This window comes from Pituophis catenifer, unplaced genomic scaffold (assembly GCF_029215685.1).
Source record: "Pituophis catenifer annectens isolate HBS135680 unplaced genomic scaffold, rPitCat1.0.hap2 SCAF_1, whole genome shotgun sequence".
Lineage (NCBI taxonomy): Eukaryota > Metazoa > Chordata > Lepidosauria > Squamata > Colubridae > Pituophis > Pituophis catenifer.
Window position 1 is genome coordinate 5,372,191 of NW_027256881.1, and position 24,476 is coordinate 5,396,666.

The window sequence follows — 24,476 nt, forward strand, 5'->3', positions numbered from 1 at the left end:
TTGTTTGTTTCTGGCCACACCTGACCAAGGTGGCTTCCAATGGAGGCCTGCTGAGATGGGGCAGCGCCAACCTTGCCTAGATTGGTCGAAAACATCCCTCAACTCCCTTTGAGTCATCCTATTCATGTTTCCACGCGGCTGTTGCTACTGCCGCGGCGGTTTGCCAGGTTCAGCGCAAACAGCCGTCTCTTAGTAACCCCCGGGTAGTTCATACCCACACGCACTCACAAACACATTCAGTGCGGGGCGGGCGAGAGGAGGCGGAGCCTGGGAGGTGAGCTGTCAGCTGCCAGGACCAACCCAAAGCACATTCCCAAGTGCTCGCTAAGACCAGAGGTGCCCAGCCATTCATAAGCCCTTGCAGGGAGCCAGAAGGCAGAAGCACCTTTGAGTCAACGCGCATCTCCAGGACCGGTAAGTCATGGGGTGGCCAGGGATTGGAGACGGTGGGGGGGGGCATGCGTCCTGTGAAAGGGGGGGGTACCCCAAATCAGGCAAAGCCAGAACAAAGTCCCTCTTTCTCCAAGGTGAAGAGAAAGAGGCAGGGCAAAACTGTGTGCAGTTGTTTTGACACAAGTGGAGTGGGTTTGCTCCAGAAGCTGCTGCTTTGGGAAGTGAGGAGGGTGGGAGTCGAAGTAGTGTAAGAAGGAGGAAGAGGAGGAGGAGGGTTTTTTTTGGGGGGGAAGGGGAGGTTTTAAGCTTCTCAGGTGTGTAAACACCATCCAGCTGTTGGTGATCCCCATTCCATCGTTTTTTTGCTGCACAACATGAGATGCGGTTGGGGGTTTGGAGTTGGGGGGGGGGAATTAAAGTAATGGGACTCGGTGCAAAACATGTGATTAAAGAATTAAGGTGTAATTTGGGAGGTGGGGAGAAGAGAAGGAAGCATTGGCTCTGCTGTTTTCATTCCTGCCCGTTTCTTTGCGGTGAGTTTTATTGGGGGTGGAGTGGAGGAGCCAAGGGGTTTTTTTTTGGGGGGGGGCGATAAGGGGGGGCCCTTTGGAGCCTTGGAAGGACCCCCAAAGAGTCCTTCCAAGCGCCTAATAAAGTCGGGAGATGCAATTCATTACCCCGGGAGGACTTTTTTTGGGGGGGTGGATGGGTTGGAAAGGAAAAAAAGCAGAGCGGAAAAAAAAAACAATGTTTTTAAGCCGGATCGGATTTCTCAGCCCGTCCGGCGTAAAGGAAGCGAGAATTCCAATTCAAATTATAGGTATTATATATATAATATATATAATAGGACCTTTCCAAACAAAACATCTGAAGAAACGGAGCGTGGCATTTTGGAGATGCTCGGTTGTTGTTGTTTTTTCCTTCCTTCTTCCAAGCCATCCTGGTTTTTCTTTTTTTTTCCCTCTCTCTCTCTCTCTCTCTCTCTCTGTCTTTTTTTAGTCGAGACAACGCAGATGATTGTGTTGTTTGTGACTGATTCGGGTAGTTGCGGAATGGTGTATGTGTGTGTGTGTGTGTGTGTTTTTGTTTTCTCCCCCTTCTTCTCAGCCTTTGACAAAACTTTCCAAGGAGGTTTGGACGGTGATTGTTTTTCCACAGCCCGCATTTTCATCCTGAGGAAACCCTCTGGACCAAAAAATAGGCTGCTGCTGCTGTTTTTTTTTTTTTTATTTTGGTTTTTCATAACGATTTGCTGATTTTTTTTTTCCAGAAATATCCTGTAAATAAAGGTCAGTCTTCTCGTTTGAGAGGAGAAAGAGAGGGAGAGGGAAAGAAAGGTAGGAGAGAAAAGATAGGAAGGTGAGAAAAACATTTCCAAGGTGGAATGGATGCGTTGTGTTTAAAAAAACCATTTTGTGTTTTTGGGGTGGGGGGGAAAGGAGCCCTTAAGCCATGATGAGGTCAGTCCTCTTGCTATGTCACAAACAATGGTTTGTAAACTAGGATGATAGCTAGGTTTCATTAAGCCAGGCCAGATTCAACTGTGGCTTGTTCCAATGTGAGAATCCAGGGGAACAAGCCCAAGATCAGGAAATGAAAGACGGTTAGGATCACAAAGGATGGACCATCGTAAAATATTATTTATTTCCTAGGTTTTATAGCCTTGTCTTTCAGTAGCTTGAGATCGTGTGCGCAGGGCTCCCTCCTCTTGTTTTTTTCCCCTTCAAAACAACACAACAAGGTGTAGGCTGGTTTGAGAAAGAACGACTGGCTCAAAGGTTGCATGCATCTCCAAGGCTGAGGCTAGATTTGAACCCTGGGCTTTTCACTCCTGACCCAATATACCACACCAAACTGACTTTTTGGCATGTTTTGAGTTATTTTGATTAGAGACATTCAGTTCACTTCTTCGGGGCCAATTAGGATTACAGTCCCTTTTCTTTTGACTTTGTGGCTGGGGCTAATGGGATGTGGAGTCCACAACATCTGGAGAGTCCCAGCTGGCCCCAGCTTCTGAATAGCAGGATTGGAAACTGTAAGACTGTGGCTTGAAGACTCCTTTCAATAGACACACACGCCATTGACTGCAGTGTGTCTGAATTTTGACCACTTTTGAGATGTGTAGACTTCAACTCCCAGAATTCCCTAGCCTGCATGAATTCTGGGAGTTGAAGTCCATACATCTTAAAATGGCCAAGCTCGAAAAACACTGATTTAGTGTATTGTTACCCTGCTTTTCAATTCCATTATTGTTTCCAAAACTGATTCAGTTTTTAAACATTGGGCTTTGTTCTTAGGCTGACAATCAAAACCAGCTTTAACTCAAGTGGTCCTTGACTTACAAGCATTTGTTTAGCAACCTTTGAAGTTACAACAGCAGCGAAAAAACTGACTTGCAACCCGTCTCACACGTACAACCGTTGTAGCATCGGCACAGTCATGGGATCAAAATTCAGATGATTGACAACCAGCTCGTATTCATGACAGTCACAGCGTCCCAGGGTCATGAGATTGCCATTTGCGACCTTTGGATTCGCATAATGACCACATGATTCACTTAACAACTGCAGTGATTTGTTTTAACAACCTGGCAAAAAAAAAAAAAAAGGCACCCGCCTTGCTTAGAATGGAAATTCTGGCCCCAATTGTGGTCTTAAGTTGAGGACTACATCAGTGCAAATATTTTCCCAAATGTTGGGATCTTATGGTGGAGTCTTCGGAAAAGATGTGGCTTGAGAAAGGTGTAGCTATTTGAAGCCAAAGTGCAGATCTTTGGAATGAGGATATAACAGAATAATAGAATAACAGAGTTGGACGGGACCTTGGAGGTCTTCTAGTCCAACCCCCTGCTGAACAGTTTGTTAAGTCACCGTTCAAAGTTACAACAGCACTAAAAAAGTATCTTAAAACTATTTTTCACGCTTATGACTATTGCAGCATCCCCATGGTCATGTGATCAAAATTCAGACACTAGGCAACTGACTCATATTTATGACGACTGCAGTGTCCCGGAATCACATGTCCCCTTTTGCAACCTTCTGGCAAGCAAAGTCAGTGGGGAAGCCAGATTTATTTTTGTTGTTGTTAGTTACAAAGTTGTGTCCGACCCATCGCGACCCCATGGACAATGTTCCTCCAGGCCTTCCTGTCCTCTACCATCCTCTGAAGTCCATTTAAGCTCATGCCTACTGCTTCAGTGACTCCATCCAGCCACCTCGTTCTCTGCCGTCCCCTTCTTCTTTTGCCCTCAATCGTTCCCAGCATTAGACTCTTCTCCAGGGAGTCCGTCCTTCTCATTCGGTGGCCAAAGGATTTGATTTACTTTACAACCATGTTACTAATTCAACAACTGCAGTGATTCGCTTAACACCTGTGGCAAGAAAGGTCGGCATTTTTATCCACCTGTTGAGTCCTTCCCAAGAATCTGGGATAGGCAGATTGTTGAAGTTTTATGGTGTTGGATGTATTGTTGCAGAATGTCAGCTGTTCTGGGTTCTAGGAGCTGCCTATTGCAATTGACCAATGGGGATTCTGTCAATGTCGATGGTTCACGTGGTGCTCCAGTTGTTGTTGTTATGGTTTGTCACACAGTCAGCCAGGTAGTTAGACTGGAATTGGCATTTTTATCCAAATGGGCCAAAACACTCTTTAGCAACTGGGTTACTTAGGAAAGGAAATTTTACGCCCAGTTGTGGCTGTAAATCGAGGACTACCAGTATCATTCCGGACAAATGGTGGTCCAATCTCTTTTTAAAAACCTCTAGTGTTGGAACACCCAGAACTTCTGGAGGCAAGTCGTTCCAATGAAATGTCTATGGGTCTGAGCAAAACTTTTTTTAAAGCATACATTGTATTTATTCATCGCAAGCAGTGGTGGGTTCGGTCCGGTTCTTGCAAACCGGTAATAAAAGTGGTGGGAGGCTCCGCCCACCTGCCCGGACATCATCATGGATGATCTGTGCATGCGTGGAAGCGTGTGCGCGCACTCCCGTTGCAAACTGGTAGTAAAGGTAAGTAGAACCCACCCCTGATCACAAGGGATTGAATTGAAGACTTGAAAAATGGGACATTGAATAGAAAACAGACCTGATGGATTTTGCTCGCTCTAATGATAGAAGGCAGAGAATGCTTCGTGGTGCAGCTTTTGGACTAAGGTGGCATTTTCCTTGTAGAGTGTGAATTAGTCTACCCAGGAAATCCCAGGCCTGGAGGCTAGAATGGGGAAGTGTAAAAACATCCTGGAAGAAGACAAAAATATTTCCATATTATTGTTTCAAAAAGGATGCAGCTATGAGGTCATCAGGAGCTGAGTCAAAATAGACTTTTCCCCCGTTTAATGATAGTGGAAGAAAAAGGTGTATTTTTCAGCTACTCTATAATATCCGAGTCAGCGTACATTTGTTTAATGAATAATGATGTAATTAGACATCACAGCACCGTTCAGAAGATGGAAGCTCCATCTTAGTGTTTTTCAGTCTTGGAAACTATCAGCTGTGTGGATGTCAACTCCTTTTAAAGCCAGCAGGCTTCAGAATCTGTGAACTTCAACGCCCAGGAATCCCTGGTCAACATGTTTTATGGACTTCAACTCCCAGAATCCCCCAGCCGGCATACTTTAAGATGGGTGGACTTCAACTCCTAGAATCCTCCAGCTGGCATCCTTTAAGATGGATGGACTTCAACTCCCAGAATCCTCCAGCTGGCATGCTATAAGATGGATGAACTTCAACTCCCAGAATCCTCCAGCTGGCATCCTTTAAGATAGATGGACTTCAACTCCCAGAATCCTCCAGTTGGCATGCTATAAGATGGATGGACTTCAACTCCCAGAATCCTCCAGCTGGCATGCTATAAGATGGATGGACTTCAACTCCCAGAATCCTCCAGCTGGCATGCTGTAAGATGGATGGACTTCAACTCCCAGAATCCTTCAGCTGGCATGCTATAAGATGGATGGACTTCAACTCCCAGAATCCCCCAGCCTGCATGCTGTAAGATGGGTGGACTTCCAGAATCTCCCAGCTGGCATGCTGTAAGATGGATGGACTTCAACTCCCAGAATCCTCCAGCTGGCATGCTATAAGATGGATGGACTTCAACTCCCAGAATCCCCCAGCCGGCATGCTGTAAGATGGGTGGACTTCCAGAATCTCCCAGCTGGAATGCTTTAAGATGGCTAAAGCAACTTTTCCTTCCCTTTTCTGCCGTGTAATTTAAATCCTTTTAAAAAATAGATGGTTGGGGAATTTTTTTTTGGTTTGGCTTCTGCTTTATCCATTTTTAGTCCAGTTGCAGTGCTTAGTTCACAAATGCCTTTGACTGCTTAATAAAGAAAACCATTCATTGACTGAAACAGGTCACGGCCAAATGTTGTTTTGAAGCTAAATCCGTATTGGTTCAGTCTGCAGCTGTTGTGAGCTACACTTTTCATTGTTGCTGCTAATATTATTAGTTCGTTGCGTTGTCAGCCAGATGTTTAGACTGGATTTGGCATTTTTTATCCACCTGTTGAGTCCTTCCCAAGAACCTGGGATAGGCAGATTGTTGGTGTTTTATGGTGTTGGAGGTATTGTGGCAGAATGTCAGCTGTTCTGAGTCAAGCTGCCTTCTGCAATTGACTGATGGGGATTTTGTCAATGCCAAGGGTGTTCATGTGATGCTCCAGTTGTTATTATGGTTTGTCACACGGCCAGATGTTTAGACTGGATTTGGCATTTTTATCCATCTGATGAGTCCTTCTCAAGGACTTGGGAAGATAGGCAGGTGTTTTATGGTGTTAAAGGTCTGAGTCAAGCTGCCTTCTGCAATTGACTCAGGGTGGTTTTGTCAATGCCAAGGATGGCTGAATTTGTATGCCACCCAACCCACAATGACCTTAGGTGTCTCACCACAATCAAACATTATCAGACATTACAATAACATAGAGCCTTGGTGGTGCAGCGGACTAAGTGCTGTTATGTAGCACTTAGCTGCCAGCTGCCTGCAATTAGTGCGAGTTCAAATCTCACCAGGCTCAAGGTTGACTCAGCCTTCCATCCTTCCGAGGTAGGTAAATTGAGGACCCAGATTGTGGGGGCACTAAGCTGACTTTGTAGAAAACACTGCTTATGGGGGGCCAAAAAGCCTTAATAAGCAGGTATATACAAAAGAATGAAGGCTATTGCTATAAGTGCATTGTAAGCCGCCCTGAGTCTTCGGAGAAGGGCGGCATATAAATTGAACTAATAAATAAATAAATAAATAAATAAACATTACAATGATATAAATAGAACAGAAGTGGGAAATCCCAGGTTTTATTAGTTTCATCAGCAACTGATTTTTTGTTTACCCCGAGAAAGTGTTTAAAGCAGAAACATGGATGCGGCCATGGGAATTACTAAGCCCACCGATATCTCTTTAACTGACTCCCCCCACCCCAATGAGACGGTTTCCCCTCACTCCAAGATTCCTTCCGTTTAATTCAGTGTTTCTCAACCTGCAGGCTGGGGAATTCTGGGAGTTGAAGTCCACACGCTTTCAAGTTGCCATAACTGAGAAATACTGGTTTAGATAAAAGTGAAATTCAGCAAAGCCACCCCCTGGTTTATAGAAAAGATGTGAAATGTGTATACAGATAGTCCTTGACTTACAACCGTTTGTTTAGTGACCGTTTGAGGTTACCACGGCACTGAAAAATTGGCTTACGACCGTTTTTCACACTTACGACCATTGCAACATCTTCATGGTGATGTAATCAAAATTCAGATGTTTGGCAACTGGCTTGTATCTATGACCATTGCAGTGTCCCAGGATCATTTGATCCCCTTTTGAGATCTTCTGATGAACAAAGTCAATGGGGAAGCCAGATTCATTTAACAACCGTGTTACTAACTTGTGTTACAACTGCTGTGATTTATTGGCAAGAAAGGTCATAAAAAGGGGCAAAATTCACTTAACAACTGTCTTGCTTAGCATCAGAAATTTGGGGCTCAATTGTGGTGGTTAATTGAGGACTGTTTAACAACTGTTGCAACGTCCTTATGGTCAGGTGATCATAATTTGAGTATTTGGGCAACCGGACATGTATTTACAATAGTTGGAGAGTCCTGGGGATCACATCATCACTATTAGTGACTTTCTCAGCTGGCTTCTAACAAGCAAAGTCACTGGGGGAAAGCCGGATTCTCTTAACAACTGCATGATTCATTTAACAACCACAGCTAGTTGCTTAATGACGGTTGCAAAAATGGTTCCAAATTGGGCACAAGGTCAACTCGCAAAGCATCCCTGGCCTGCTCTCGAGTTGCCATAGGCTGGGGGGGATGGGAAACCAGCAAAATGGCAACCAAAGACAGATGCACATTCCATGCTCATCTCTCTCAAGACTGTATCCCAGGGTTACCCACAGCAGCTGGAGAGGAGTGACCTCTACAACCCTTGAAATTTGCCCCTTTGGCGAATGTGATTGATGACACACCCTGGGGGGAGGGGGTAAATAGGGTCATAATTTGGAAGTAAATTATGTAGGGTCAGAGCTGGCTTCAGTTGGGAACCTGCCGACATGAAGCTCTTAATAAATAACTGGATTTCCTTTGAAGTTTGGCTCGAGGCTCATGATTTAATTAGGGCATCTGGAACCCTGACACACAACTCTTAACAATGGCCTCATTTAGCGATGGAAGTTCCCAGTTGTTGTCATAAGTCTAGGAGAACCTGTACAAGCATTCTGTCTTGAATGAACTTGACAATTGGAGTAAAGCAAGGGGGTCAAACTTGTTTTCATTGAGGGCAGCATCAGGGTTATGTTTGACCTTGGAGGGGGCGTGGTGGCTGTGGCCAGCTCGACGTCACTCGTGTTGGTGGTGGCCCGAGTACTGTGCCAATGAAAACGGGCTCCCGAGTTCCATTTTTGCTGGCAGAAGCACCGCAGGACAGTCCTTCACTGTTTCGAGGGTGGCCCTGTGGGCCAGGTCTGAGCATCTCGGGGGCCGGATCCGGACACCCCTGGATTAAAGCAATGTCATCAGAACAGGGCCACTGTCCACTTAAAATCAAAATTTAGGGGTCAGTGGATTGCTTGAATCTATGGAGAATTGCCATAGTTCTGCTAATAACTCATTGAGCTCGTAAGAACACATACGTTTTATATCATTAAATAACTCTTCCTTATTTGAGATTAAAATGTAGTGCTCCTTGGAAACGTAATACCTTATCCTCCTGCTCCGTATTTTTTTAGGCCTGGTTGGAGATGCACTCTAGTTGCAGAAAAGAACTTTAATTCAAACTTTAATTAAATTTAATTGAAACCACTTTAATTCAGATTCTGAATTATTTGAAATGCTGTTGAAATCAAGGTTTGTTTGTTTTTTAATGCTATTTCAAAATCTCTATTTTGTTTATTAAGTGAGTTACTCATAAGAAATACCACAGAGGCAATTAGTTATAATAATGAACTTAAATCTCGTTAATTAGTTTCAGTGCAGCTTAGTCTGGAAGCTCCCTGTGAATTATAGGAAGGTTTACCTTAGAAAAACAAATCAGTATATACACATTTAATAAATTTAATATACTGCTGCCTAATAAATAACTTTTATGCACTGACACATAATACATGTTAAAATCTTAACATGTTCTTTATTTTGGAGCTTGTCGTGTGGCAAACTGGAAACTGATGTAGAGTGTGTTAGCGCTTTACGTGAATTAAACTTGAATTTGTCTATGGAGATTCTCAGTCACGGTTATCCTAAAGATGCTTTTTCAAAAGGCAAATAGACTTCGTTTTTCCTTGAAGACATTTCGCTTCTCATGCAAGAAACTTCTTCAGTTCTGACTGAATGGTGGGCAATGGAAGGATTTGATGACTGCAAGGAATATAAATCCTTCCTTCCTCCACTGTTCAGTCAGAACTGAAGAAGTTTCTTGCATGAGAAGCGAAACATCTTCAAGGAAAAAACAAAGCCCACGTGCCTTTTGAAAAAACACAATTGGGATAAACTTGAATTTAGGGAGAAGGGCGGTATATAAATTGGAAATTAAATTAAATTAAATTAAATTAAATTAATATCCAATCCTGAAGCAGCTTCAGAATTTTGGCTTTCAGGCCTACAATAAGAGCAAGATTATTGTACAGTAGATGCAGACTAAATACAGGTAGTCCTCGATTTACAACAGTTCACTTAGTGACCGTTCAAACTTACAACGGCACTGAAAAAAAGTGACTTGTGACCATTTTTCACATTTGTGACCATTGCAGCATCCCCATATTCACGTGATCAAAATTCAGACGCTTGGCAACTGACTCGTATTTATGACGGTCTCGGTGTCACCATGAGTCTCCTTTTGCGACCTTCTGACAAGCAAAGTCGACGGGGCAGCTAGATTTGCTTCCCAACTGTGTTCCTAAGTTAACAAATGCGATGATTCACTTAACAACTGCAGCAAGAAAAGTCGTAAAATGAGGCAAACTCATTTAACAAATGTTTCACTTAGCAACATAGATTTTGGGCTCAATTGTAGTCGTAATTCGGGGACTACCTGTACTGTATGTTTTCCCAGAACAGAACAGAACAGAAGAGTTGGAAGGGGCCTTGGAGGTCTTCTAGTCCAACCCCCTGCTCAGGTAGCCCACTTCAGACAAATGGTTGTCTGAACTTTGCCATTATGGGGTACTGAGTGTAGATTAATGAGGAAAAAAATGAATTTCAACAACTGTAGAATTAGACGGAAGCATAACAAAAGGGAAGGGAAGACTGAGTACTTTCTGAATGCACTGTACTTAGCAGGAACTGAATTTTACTTAAGAGCCACTTTATCTTAATGAGAGCAACGATTATGGCTTAGCTGGTTCAGACCGGTTCGGGTGAAACGTTAGCTCCGACAATCAGCTGAGAGCGAACCGGTATATTATGCTGTTTGAATTGGAAGTTGGAAGGGACCTTGGAGGTCTTCTAGTCCAACCCCCTGAAGCAGAGATCTCTATACCATTTCAGACAAATTGCTGTCCAATCTCTTCTTAAAAACTTCCAGTGTTGGAGCACCCACAACTTCTGGAGGCAAGTTGTTCCACTGATTAATTGTTCTAACTGTTAGGAAATTTCTCCTTAGTTCTAAGTTGCTTCTCTCCTTGATTAGTTTCCATCCGTTGCTTCTTGTCCTGCCTTCAGGTGCTTTGGAGAATAGCTTGACTCCCTCTTCTTTGGGGCAACCCCTGAGATATCGGAAGACTGCTATCATGTCTCCCCTGGTCCTTCTCTTCATTAAATTAGACATACCCAATTCCAGCAACCGTTCTTCGTATGTTTTAACCTCCAGTCCCTCAATCCTCTTTGTTGCTCTTCTCTGCTCTCTTTCCAGAGTCTCAAAATCATTCAGTCTTTGAAATGAGGCCTGCATCTATTCTTTTCGTGCGAAGCAGTAGAATTAGTGTGAGGTGAAACCGCAAGTGCTATTTCAATATTGTGGCTTTGTCCGCCCACTCTTAAGTTACTGGGTCATTGATTTCAACGGACAAAAGAAAATTGAGGAGAACCTTTGCATCACAACAGGTAGTGCCGTGAGAAGAAAATTGTGAGCAGGGAGGGAAGATATATTCTTAATATTAATTAATATTAACATTCTGCCTCCAGGCCCTTTAGGGTGTATAATAATCTGGGTGCGTGCTTAAACCATTTCAAATTATTGCTTTCTTGAAAAAGATCCTGCATGTGCTTTTAATTAGTAGAAGGTAATGTTTCATACTGGATTCCCAAAAAACTGCCCAACAAAATTGGATAAAGTCTGGTTGGGTACCCCAAAATTTGTCACTCTGTGCTTTACACCTCATGTTTCTTGTCCAGGAAAAGTGATTAGATTGGATTGAAAGCTGCAGGCTATAGAGATAGTCCTTGACCTACAACCATTTATTTAGTGACCGTTCCAAGTTACAACGGAACTGAAAAAAAGTGATTTATGACCGTTTTTCACACTTACAACCGTTGTAACATCCCCGTGGTCACAGGATCAAAATTCAAATGCTTGACAACTGACTCACATTTATGACGGTTGCAGTGTCCCAAGGTCGTATATTCAACTTTTGTGACCTTCTGACAAGCAAAGTCAATGGGGAAGCTAGATTCACTTAACAACTGGGTTACTAACTTAACCACTGCAGTGATTCACTTAACAATTGTGGCAAGAGAGGTGGGCAAATGGGGCAAAACTCGCTTAACAACCATCTCACTTAGCAACAGGAATTTTGGGCTCGATTGTGGTTGTAAATCGAGGATTACCCGTACTCTTCAGATCTCCCTGTGGGTTTGAAGGACAGGGGAAAAGTGAGTATTTTTCGGGAATGGTGGCCTTGTCTTTTCACATTAGAGTGTGAAACTATTTTTGGAAAACTGGAATACAGAATGCCAACTCCAGAGAAGGCCTCAGACTCCAAGCTCCAAAGTCATTTTGGGACAGACGTTTTCTGATTTAGATTTATCCAAACATCCCCGTACACGTTGAAGCTTTTGAAGCTTTTAATTGTAAACTTGTATTGATGTACACAATTTAATCTTTTCTTTTATGGTTTCAAAATTAAGTTCTTCTCCATTGGTATTACTGACTGTGTTTTATGATTTTTTTAATACACCCGTTGCCCTGGGAGTTTTAGCTAGAGGGCAACAAACATGTTTTCTAAAGCAACTCAAACAGAAGAATTTAAGAAACTGTGAATCTATACTTGTTTTGTGGCGTTCATAGATTTTGCTCGCTTATTTAACAGTCCAGGAAGGGATTGTGCTGTGAAACTTAAATTGGGCCATTGCGATATTCATCCTTCATGTAATCAGCCCCCTGTGCTGTAGCCGAGATATTCCACATTTAATTGCAAATGTTCTGTCCTTAAATATATGCATATTTAAATACTATTTCATCTCAGAAAGATCTGATTCCTTTTTTTTTTTATCAAATAGCCATTTCCCTTCTAAGATGATCTTGTCTGCAAAACTCCAGACAACCAGTAGAGATATAGAGAAAATAATGCTTTGCAGTCATCTGAGTGATCACAATTCTGTGCGGCAACCTTTCCTTCATCTATGTTATACAACAAATTTCTCCTGACCAAGAAAACATATATATTTTATCTTTAAGAAAAAGAGGAGCAGGGTTTTTTTTACATATATTAAATTCTTAAGCTTGCAACTAATTTTTTTTGTTCATAATTGAAGATAGACTCAACTCACTCACTTTTCAATCTATTGTTCCGAACCTTTCTAATAGCCTTAGAATAAGTTAATGGGCAATTTCCAAAAGTGATTAGAAAGTGAAGTTAGTGAACTTCGTGTCTGTCAGGGTTTGGAGGGATGCCCTAATTAAATCATGAGCCTCTCAAGAGAAATCCAGTTATTTATTAGGAGCTTCATGTCGGCACATTCCCAAGTGAAGCCAGCTCTGACCCTATGTAATTTACACCACAATTATGACCCTGTTTCCCCCCTTCCCCAGGATGTGTCATCAATCACATTCGCCACCGGAGCAATTTCCGGGGTTGTAGAGGTCACTCCCCTCTGGCTGCTGTAGGTAACCCTGGGATACAGCCTTGAGAGAGAGAAGCATGAAATATGCATCTGTCTTTGGCTGCTGTGCTGCTTTGTCGATTTCCCATTCCCCCTGGCCTATGGCAACTCGAGAACAGGCCAGGGATTCTTTGCGAGTTTACAGTGTCTTTTATAAATCTCCACAGAGGTTGCAAATAAAATGGTTAATCCCATCACCTCCTGGTGCTCAAACCCTGCAGAAAACTGTCTTGTGGTCTAATTGCAAGGAACAGCCACCCGGAGCACATGTGGGTAATCTCCTGTCTTCCCCTTATCCAGAGAGGTTCCAAGGAACTGGTCTATTCATCCGTTTCTTGGTCTTTGGCATGGTCCACTTTCACAGATTTGGATATACATCACCCAGAAGCCGGGAACAGGTTTTTTTTTTTAAAATGGACATAAATCAATTTTTCAAATCAAAATTGAGAGAGAGACTAAGTTGGAAAAGAGAGACAGGGACAGGCCATAAAGGGGAAGATGTAGGTAGAGCTACTCCCCAATTGGACAATTCAGGTCTCCCAGAGGATGATGTGACTTGTTGTCCAAAATGTCTGGAAGCTGCAGGTACAGGAAAACTGCTGACTTGGAGCCTAAAGGCAGCTTGAAGATGCGTCATCTTCCTTCTTGTCTACTTTTTTTTTTAAGGATAGCTTTAGTTTCCTTACAGAGGAACTGACTTTGATTACAGGGTGAAGGTTAAATAGGCCCATTGAGTCAATTCTGACTTTTGTTGAAAGCATCCTCTGTTTTGGCAACAGTATTATGATTTGTCAGTGGCTTCTTCCAGATTTTTATTTATTTATCAGTCTAGCCTACAGTCCCAACGTTTCCTGGTGCCTCCTAACTAGTCCAACTCTGCTTAGTTTTTTTCAGATCAAAAGTTTGATTAAGTGGTACCACCCAGTGGTGAAATCCAATTTTTTTTACTACCAGTTCTGTGGGTGTGGCTTGGTGGGCATGGTGTGGCTTGGTGGGCGTGGCTTGGTGGGCGTGGCAGGGGAAGGATACTGCAAAATCCCCATTCCCTCCCCACTCCTGGGGGAAGGATATTGCAAAATCTCCATTCCCACCCCACTCTGGGGCCAGCCAGAGGTGGTATTTGCCGGTTCTCCAAACTGCTCAAAATTTCCGCTACCAGTTCTCCAGAACCTGTCAGAACCTGCTGGATTTCACCACTGGTACCACCCAACAAAGCAAGAGGAAAATGTCTTGAGTTCTAAAGAGTTGGTGGATACTTTCCTACAGGAGTTTTTGGGAATATAGCTAGTTCTCAATTTACAACCATTTATTTAGTGATTGAAGTTACAACGGTACTGAAAAAAGAGACTTATGACTGTTTATCACACTTACGACCATTGCAGCATCTCTGTGGTCATGTGATTGAAATTTGGATGCTTGGCAACTGGCTCATATTTATTTATCGTATTTATGACAGTTGTACTGTCTTGGGGTCATGTGGACACCATTAGTAACCTTCCCTAGTTGGCTTTTGACAAGCAAAGTTAATGGGGAAAGCCAGATTTTCTTAACAACTTCATGGTTCACTTATCAACTGCAATGATTCACTTAACAACTGTGACAAAAAGGTCGTAAAATGTATGGAGATTCTCAGTCATCCAGGTCCTGGTGGTCCCAAAGGTGCTTTTTTTCAAGAGGCAACTGGACTTTCTGGTTTTTCTTTGAAGACGTTTCACTTCTCTCATCCAAGAAGCTTCTTCAGCTCTGACTGAATGGTGGGAAATGGAAGGATTCCAGTCAGAGCTGAAGAAGCTTCTTGGATGAGAGAAGCGACACGTCTTCAAAGAAAAACCAGAAAGTCCAGTTGCCTCTTGAAAAAAGCACCGTTGGGCCATAAAATGGAGAAAAACTCACTTAACAACTCCCTTGCTTAGCAACAGAGATTTTGGGTTCAATTATAGTCATAAGTCAAGGACCACCTGTAGTGTAGAAATGATTTGTCATTGTCTTCTAAGTTTTTTCTTCATGTGCCTCGCTAGGTCCTTCTACATCTTGAAACCTTCCAAGTAAATTAGTAAAATCTTCTTAATATCAAGCTAGACTCCATTAATTTCATGGACATAACCTTGGGGAATCAGTGGGTAATAATAACAAGTGGATGGGTGGATGGATGGATGGATGGATGGATGGATGGACGGATGTATGTATGTATGTATGTATGTATGGATGGATGGATGGATGGATGGATGGATGGATGGATGGGTGGGTGGGTGGGTGGGTGGATGGATGGATGATATTCCTGGAAGTTGGTATAAACACTTAGTGGTCACATTAGATGGATTTTCTCTGGAATGAATAATCTAAAGCACAGGTAGCATAATACAGAGTTATTAAGCAGAATAACAGAATGTTGGAACAAAGTTAGAAAGGACCTTGGAGGTCTTCTAGTCCTGCTTAACCGGCTGCTCAACCAAGAAATCTTAAACCATTTCATACAAATTGTCATTCAATCTCTTCTATACAATCTACAACGTTGGAGCACAACTTCTAGAGGCAAATCATTCCACTGATGAATTGTTCTAATTGCAAGAAATTTCTCCTCTAGGTTCTAGGTTGGTTCTCTCCTTGATTAGAACAACTTGATTGGACAACTAGGACAGCTGTGGTAGGTAGGACTTGGATTTTGAAGAACACTGGTTGAATGAAAAGGTTTTTTTTCCCCTTTCTAAAATTAGTTTGATAGAACAACTGGTCTGTCCTTGCTCAGAAGTTCGGATTGATTTCTTTGCACAAGTATTCCAAGTATACTGGCAGGAGAATTCTGGAAATTGATGTCCACTCATCTTAAATTTGCCAAGGTTGAGAAACACTGCTATGGGGCATGGAAATCTCTTTGAGTTAATTGTAGGGTGTGATGGAATTGAAAGTAGGCGCTATCTGCATTTCTTGACTTAAGATAGGCTGGTTGGGGATAATGGGAGGTATAACCCCAGGAAACCGAGGCCCATTGGGCTAGGCTAGGGGAAACTAATCTCCATGTGAGGTCCTTGATGCTCACTGAGTTTGATTGTTTTAATCAGTGCACCATAATCTCCCGTGTTCTAGTATATTTCAAACTTAGTAAATGTACAAATATGTGTACTTCGACTCCCACAATTCTCTAGCAAGCATCCTAGCTTGAGGAATTCTGGGAGTTGAAGTCCACCCATTTTAAAGCTGCCACGTTTTTTTAAAAAAAACACTGTTCTAAGGATAATTGCCAGCCTAAGAAACTAAATCAAACACTGTCATTTTTATCCAATTGCTATTTTAAAAGTCGGCAGATTTTTCTCACTTCGTGTTGTTGTTGTTGTTGCTGCAAGCGTGTGAAAGATAAAATATAATGAAAGATGCTCATTCGGTTGTTTTGGGTTTATTTCTATCTCTGCTAATCCCAGGAGTAGCATTTGGTTCTCGGTTTGGCATAGATCCAAAGGCTCATATTCTTGGGCTAAAATGCTTCTCCTTGGAGGCAAAGCTCTGTCACGTGATGGGTCTCTGGATCAAATTGCATCAAACAAAGGAGACGCACAACCTAAGCCACACAATGCATTTGCTGCGAGCAGTCAAAAGCATTGTGCGTTTTTGTAATGACAAATCAAGGAGCTGCAGATGGGAGACAGTCTAGTGGGTCTAGTGGTGAAGGTACCTGGATAGAAACCAGGAGACTGTGAGTTCTAGTCCCGATTTAGGCATGAAAATTAGTTGGATGACTTTGGGACAATCACCAGGAGACTGTGAGTTCTAGTCCCGATTTAGGCATGAATATTAGCTGGAAGACTGTTGGCCAATCACCAGGAGACTGTGAGTTTTAGTCCCGATTTAGGCATGAATATTAGCTGGGTGACTGTTGGCCAATCACCAGGAGACTGTGAGTTCTAGTCCCATTTTAGGCATGAAAATTAGCTGGGTGAATGTGGGCCAATCATCAGGAGACTGTGATTTCTAGTCCCGATTTAGGCATGAAAATTAGCTGGGTGACTGTGGGCCGATCACCAGGAGACTGTGATTTCTAGTCCCGATTTAGGCATGAATATTAGCTGGATGACTTTGGGCCAATCACCAGGAGATTGTGAGTTCTAGTCCCTATTTAGGCATGAAAATTAGCTGGGTGACTGTTGGCCAATCACCAGGAGATTGTGAGTTCTAGTCCCGATTTAGGCATGAAAATTAGCTGGGTGACAGTTGGCCAATCACCAGGAGAGTGTGAGTTCTAGTCCCGATTTAGGCATGAAAATTAGCTGGGTGACTGTGGGCCGATCACCAGGAGACTGTGATTTCTAGTCCCGATTTAGGCATGAATATTAGCTGGATGACTTTGGGCCAATCACCAGGAGATTGTGAGTTCTAGTCCCTATTTAGGCATGAAAATTAGCTGGGTGACTGTTGGCCAATCACCAGGAGATTGTGAGTTCTAGTCCCGATTTAGGCATGAAAATTAGCTGGGTGACAGTTGGCCAATCACCAGGAGAGTGTGAGTTCTAGTCCCGATTTAGGCATGAATATTAGCTGGATGACTTTGGGCCCAATCACCAGGAGACGGTGAATTCTAGTTCCACCTTACAGGTGGTGACTTTGCCATCTGTTTGATGAAGAATAAATGGGAATCCTGTTTATCTGATGTTCAAATTTATTTCTCTACACAGACACCCAGACGTTGCATTATTTTGTTATTCTTAACTCTACTCATTTGTTAAAACTGTTTGCATGCCGTCACCTCATAGCCCAACATTCAGCAAGATGTTCCACTGGTTAATTGTCCTCACTGTTAGGAAGTTTCTCCTTAATTCCAGGTTGCTTCTCTCCTTGATGAGTTTCCACCCATTGTTTCTTGTCCTGCCTTCTGGTGCTTTGGAAAAATAAGTTGAGCTCTTTGTCTTTGTGGCAGCCCCTCAAATATTGAAATACTGCTGTCATGTCATCCCTAGTCCTTCTTTTCTCTAGACTAGCCATGCCCAGTTCCTGCAACTGTTCTTCATATGTTTTAGTCTCCAGGCCTTTAATCATCTTAGTTGCTCTTCTCTGCATTTTTGGCCAAAGTCTCAACATCTTTTTTGTAATGGGGTGACCAAAACTTAATGTACTAACTGAATAGAATAGAATAGAATAGAATAGAATAGAATAGAATAGAATAGAATAGAATAGAATAGAATTTTTTATTGGCCAAGTGTGATTGGACACACAAGGAATTTGTCTTGGTGCATATGCTCTCAGTGTGCATAAAAGAAAAGATACGTTCATCAAGAATTGTAAGGTACAACACTTAATGATAGTCATAGGGTACAAATAAGCAATCAGGAAACAATATCGATATAAACAACCGCAGGGATTCACTTAAGAACCGTGGCAAGAAAGATCATAAAATGGGGGCAAAATTCCCTTAACAACTGTCTCATTTAGCAACAAAAAAATTGGGTTCCGTTGTTGGTCTTAAGTCGAGCACTACCTACATTTTCTGGTTTGCACCTAGGAGAAGGGGAGGCTGGTGATGTGGCTGTGTGAAGTTGCTTTCACCATTTTACCTCCCTGCAAGCACTGCTGGTGGCCTCCATGTGTGGCATGCAATCCTGAATGAACACTAAACCCTTCACATTTGGGTTCTCTTCACACAACAGGCTTAAACAGATCAGTTATAATTCTAGAGCAGTGTTTCTAATACCACTCTATAAAGCCCTAGTTAGACCACACCTAGAGTACTGCATCCAGTTTTGCTCAACACACTATAAAAAAGATATTGAGACTCTAGAAAAAGTGCAGAGGAGAGCAACCAGGATGATTAAGGGCAGTGGTGGGTTTCAATTTTTTTTACTACCGGTTCTGTGGGTGTGGCTTGGTGGGCATGGCATGGCTTGATGGGCATGGCATGGCTTGATGGGCATGGCTTGGTGGGCGTGGCAGGGGAAGGATACTGTAAAATCTCCATTCCCTCCCCAATCCAGGGGAAGGTTACTGCAAAATCCCTATTTCCTCCCGATCAGCTGGGACTTGGGAGGCAGAGAATAGATGGGGGTGGGGCCAGTCAGAATTTTTACTGCCGGTTCTCTGAAATACTCAAAATTTCCACTACCGGTTCTCCAGAACTGGTCAGAACCTGCTGAAACTTACCTCTGATTAGGGGACTGGACTCTGGAGGTTAAAACATACGGTGAACTGTTGCAGGAACTGGGCATGGCTCATCTAGTGAAGAGAAGGACCAGGGGAGACAGGATAGCAGTCTTCCAATATTTGAGGGGCTACCACAGAGAGGAGGGGATCAAGCTGTTTTCCAAAGCACCCGAAGACCAGACAAGAAATGATGGATGGAAACTGATCAAGGAGAGATTCAACCTGGAAATAAGGAGAAATTTCCTGACAGTGAGAACAATCAACCCATGGAACAGAAGTTGCCTTCGAAAGTTGTGGGAGCTTCATCAATGAAAGCTTTCAAGAAGAGACCGGACTGCCATTTGTCAGAAATGTTGTAGGGTCTCCTGCTTAGGCGTGGTGGTGGTGGTGTTGGACTAGATGACTTATAAGACCCCTTCCAACTCTATTAATCTGTTTCTCAATTTTGGCAACTTTCAAATGTGTGGACTTGCAGAATTCCCCAGCCAGCATGAGGAATTCTGGGGGTTGAAGTCCACCTGACTTAAAAGCGGCCAAACACTGATTTAGAAGTATAAGCAAAGGGGTTTCCCTCAGGTGTCTGGGAAAGTGATAAAAAAAAAGTCAAGATGGCCACAGAAGCATAAGTAAAGCTGCCGTCTGGGCCTTTTGAACCACATGAAGCCCCCCCCCAGGTCTCCTAGCTTTGGAAATGAAGGTTTATTTCAGATTCTTCTGAGCCAGCTGGTTATGTAGACTGTGCAAAGCAAAAACTGGAAATAAAATTAAAGCTACAGAGGAGAAAGGGCCATTCATAAAATCATGGTTTAGTCTGGATCCTCCCAATCATGGTTTGAATTATTATCCATATCAAGTTGATTTAATTAACTATCAAGATTTGGAGGGTTAACAAAAATTTGAAGCAACTTCTTGTCCCTGGCTCAGATCAAACATTTGAGCGGATAATGAATGGAATGGAATGGAATGGAATGGAATGGAATGGAATGGAATGGAATGGAAGAGTAGAGTAGAGTAGAGTAGAGTAGAGTAGAGTAGAGTAGAGTAGAGTAGAGTAGAGTAGGAATCGGAATCGGAATCGGAATCGGAATCGGAAGGAATGGAATGGATTTTTTTTTTAAAAAAAAATTGATTTATATGCCGCCCTTCTCCGGAGACTCAGGGCGGCTTACAATGCGCTAAGCAATAGCCTTCATCCTTTTGTATATTTATACAAAGTCAGCTTATTGCCCCCACAACTGGGTCCTCAATTTACCTACCTTAGAAAGGATGGAAGGCTGAGTCAACCTTGAGCCTGGCGAGATTCGAACCTGCAGTAATTGCAGGCAGCTGGTCTTAATAACAGGGTGCTTTAGACCACTGTACTACCAAGGCTCTCATGGAATGGAATGGAATGGAATGGAATAGAATAGAATAGAACAATAGAATAGAATAGAATAGAATAGAATAGAATAGAATAGAATAGAATAGAATAGAATAGAATAGAATAGAATAGAATAGAATAATGGAAGATAGACATAAAACAGGCGCAATGTTGAGGTATCAAAATCACCTGGCTTAGGTGTTTCTTTGGCAAATGAGCTAAAGAGCATCACCGCCAAAAATACCTGAAAGAAAACACTTCAAACCTCTTGAAATTCTGTAACCCTTTTGCTTTTCAGGGAACGCTTTGTTATTAGGATAATCACTTGGATAAACAGCTTTGCCAAATTTCCCTCAAATAGATACTGAAAGATATTAAGATATTTTCGGTAGTGTCGACCCTTTGGCTTACACCAAAGGTGTCCAATCTGGGGCAACTTTAAGACTTGTGGATTTCAAGACCCACAATTCAACCATGCTTGGCTGGGGAATTCGGGGAGTTGAAGTCCAGAAGTCTTAAATTTGCCAAAGGTTGACACCCCTGCCTTACAATTCATCTTTTTCCTGGTGTCCCCGTTAAGTTGAAAGAACAGACGTGTTCAGAGAGAACAAATTAAATGAATTGAGCAGAGACAGGCGGGTCAGTCTGGTGGCAATGCAGGTAGCCGTGGCTGATAATGTGTTCTGGATAAAAATAGCATCTTGTTTTTCTTTGAGAAAAGCTGAAAGGTCCGTACATTAAGACAATGAACGAGAACAGTGGGGAACCGGGGAAGAGGACATCACATTATTAGCCCAAATCTGAGCCCGCTCTATCTTTGTTTATTCCAAAATAGATATTTCCTTATTTTTCAAGGGTGTCAAACTCAAGGCTGGATCTGGCCTACAAGGCCACCCTGGAAACAGCGAAGGACTGGCCGACGGTGCTTCTGCCAGCGAAAACAGAGCTCACGGCCCTCCCGAGCTCTGTTTTCGCTGGCAGAGGGTTGCAGGAGGCTGTGGCAGCCGAAAACGGAGCTCGGGAGCCCGTTTTTGCTGGCAGAGCACTCGGGCCTCCACAGGCACCCCTGACACAAGTGATGGCCACGCCAGTGGTGAAATTCAATTTTTTTTACTACCGGTTCTGTGGGTGTGACTTGGTGGGCATGGCTTGGTGGGCGTGGCAGGGGAAGGATACTGCAAAATCCGCATTCCCACCCCACTCTGGGGCCAGCCAGAGGTGGTATTTGCCGATTCTCTGAACTGCTCAAAATGTCCACTACCGGTTCTCCAGAACCTGTCAGAACCTGCTGGATTTCACCCCTGGGACATGCCCATCAATTCTCCAAAGCCCCAGAGGGCAGGACAAGAAGCAATGGGTGGAAACTAATCAAGGAGAGAAGCAACTTAGAACTAAGGAGGAATTTCCTGACAGTTAGAACAATTAATCAGTGGAACAACTTGCCTCCAGAAGTTGTGGGTGCTCCAACACTGGAAGTTTTTAAGAAGAGATTGGATAATCATTTGTCTGAAGTGGTGTAGGGTTTCCTGCCTAAGCAGAGGGTTGGACTAGAAGACCTCCAAGGTCCCTTCCAACTCTGTTTCTATTCTATTCTATTCTATTCTATTCTATTCTATTCTATTCTATTCTATTCTAGCCACGCCCACCCCAGACCCCAGAGGTCAAACACAACCCTGATGCGGCCCTCAATGAAATGAAGTTTGACACCCCTGCCTTATTTTGATCTCTCTCTCTTACTGAATTCTGGGCGAGAAAACTGGCTTTTAAATGTAATTGGAAAATGAGACATTAGCAGCAGGCTTGGGTGAAGCGTGAGGGTAGAAGAAAGTCCAGAAATGATGAAAATAGTGGAGGGATCACCCAAAAAAAGCTGCAAGAACTAAAGAATGCTTTTTTGTTTTTTTTTTATGGGTCGGCTTAAATGAGGCTGGGAGAAATAATTCAGATTCTCATCTCTGGAAAGGAGTGAAGAAACTAGAACAGTTAGTCCTTGACTTAATAAAATCAGCATTAATTTAATAAATGATGAAGATGAAGATGATGAAGATAATAATAATAATAACAACAACAACAACAACAACAATAGTAGTAGTAATAAAATAAACAGACTACTGTTTTCCTGTGTGTTTTCCTTTAAGAAGATACTTGGTTGATACCTAGGATACTGGGAGCAACTCGTATCAACCATTAGCACCAGTCAATGGTATTTGTGATGCATTTTTTAATATTCAGTCGATTGAGTTTCATGTTTAATGAATAAAAGAAATAATAATAATAATAATTAGCACCAGTCGATGGTATTTGTGATGCATTTTTGAATGTTCAGTTGACATATTCATGACATATGACATATTCATATTAAATGAATAAAGATAATAATAATAATAATAATAATAATAATAATAATAATAATAATAATAATAATAATATAAACAGACTACTGCTGTTTTCCTGTGTGCAGACCTGTTCTAAAGTCGATCTCCCTCTGCATTTGGTAGGTGAAAGAAAACACAACGGGGGCACATCCTCTAGCATGAAAATCTGAGCCAGCCGGGGAATCCTTTCTATGACGGCACGAAGACACTACTCGCTCCCACGAACTCTCTTCACACCTCGCTTTTACTCCGAAGGGACGATGGCTGGCATTGCCCAAATAACCCCCTTCCTGTACCTCAGCAAAGGCAGCGTCGCCTCCAACCGCCAACTGCTCTTATGCCGCGGGATCACTTGCGTCATCAACGCCACCGTCGAACTCCCGAACCCCAACTTCCCCGACTTTGAGTACGTCCGGGTGCCCGTGGCCGATATACCCAGCGCTCCGATTTCTCTTTACTTCGACAGCGTGGCAGACAAGATCCAGAGCGTGGCTCGGAAGAACGGCGTCACTTTGGTCCACTGTGCGGCCGGGGTGAGCCGATCGGCCACGCTGTGCATCGCCTACCTGATGAAGTATCAAAATGTCACCCTGTACGAGGCCTACAACTGGGTCAAATCGAGGCGCCCAGTCATACGTCCAAATGTGGGTTTCTGGAAGCAGCTGATAGACTACGAATGGGAGCTGTACGGCCGGAACAGCGTGAAAATGGTGCAAACTGCTTATGGGACGATGCCAGATGTTTACGTTAGGGGAGGGAGGGTCTTTATGCCTTACTGGGGGATCTGAAGTGAGGAAGCCGGAGCAGGTGGTGGTGAGACACCCTAAACTGGCCAGATCGGAGAGGACCTGCTTCCCCCCCTGTTCGAAAGCATCCCACCTCTTGGCTCCAGCTTCTTTTGGGTCGGCTGAACCTCAGAAGCGTCTTCAAAGCACGAAACCAGCAACCTCTTAATCAAGGGGGCCTTAAATCTACATCCTGTGGAATCACTTTTGTAAGGAAAATTGCTTTTCGCATCTGTAAAGTGGACTCTGCAAGTTCATTTCAAGGAAAAGACGAATTCACGACGTCGAATCACTTAAAACGGGGAAGAAATAACGCACCTGGGTAGCTATGTTGGGATCATTGAGGATTAATTATTATTATTATTATTATTTTTCTCACTTGTAATAAATGCTTTCTTGGCAAACCATCTCGGAAGGAGGGACCATAACTCTGTACCATGTGGAATTAAACAACAACAACAACAACAAAAGTAATGGTCCATCTCCGAATAGAGAGGAAATTATTAAATATAAGTATTTAATCGGAAAGGTTTTCCATTCCTTTCTGTTAATGTATAGCTCAGCTTTTGAATTTCAGTTTGGGGGTGAAATCAGGGTGGGGGAAACTGCCAGCTGGACAATCTGCCACAAATAAAATAATTTAGACAATGCAAAGATTGCATCGTATTTTCTTTTTCTTTCTTAGCCATTTCCTGCATTTGCATTTACATTAGGGATTTTTTAAAAAAATCTATTGATTTTGTGAATCTGCTCAGGTGCAGACTCCCAGGATATACAGAGAGCCTTCAATTTATGACCAAAATTGACCCCAAAATTTCTGTTGCTAATCAAGACGGTTGTTAAGTGAGTTTTACCCCATTTTATGATCTTTTTGACACAAGTGAATCACTGCAGCTGTTAAATTAGCAACACAGTTCTT

General features: G+C 42.8%; 1 protein-coding gene across 1 annotated transcript; it reads left to right on the forward strand.

Moving 5' to 3' along the window:
- The first annotated feature begins 301 nt into the window (after nucleotides 1–301).
- DUSP14 (dual specificity phosphatase 14) lies at nucleotides 302–24,211 on the forward strand. Its single transcript, XM_070945293.1, has 2 exons — nucleotides 302–414; nucleotides 22,896–24,211. Exon 2 carries the CDS (start codon nucleotides 22,964–22,966, stop codon nucleotides 23,558–23,560), a length of 597 nt encoding a protein of 198 aa, XP_070801394.1. The 5' UTR covers nucleotides 302–414; nucleotides 22,896–22,963; the 3' UTR covers nucleotides 23,561–24,211.
- Nucleotides 24,212–24,476: the final 265 nt, after the last annotated feature.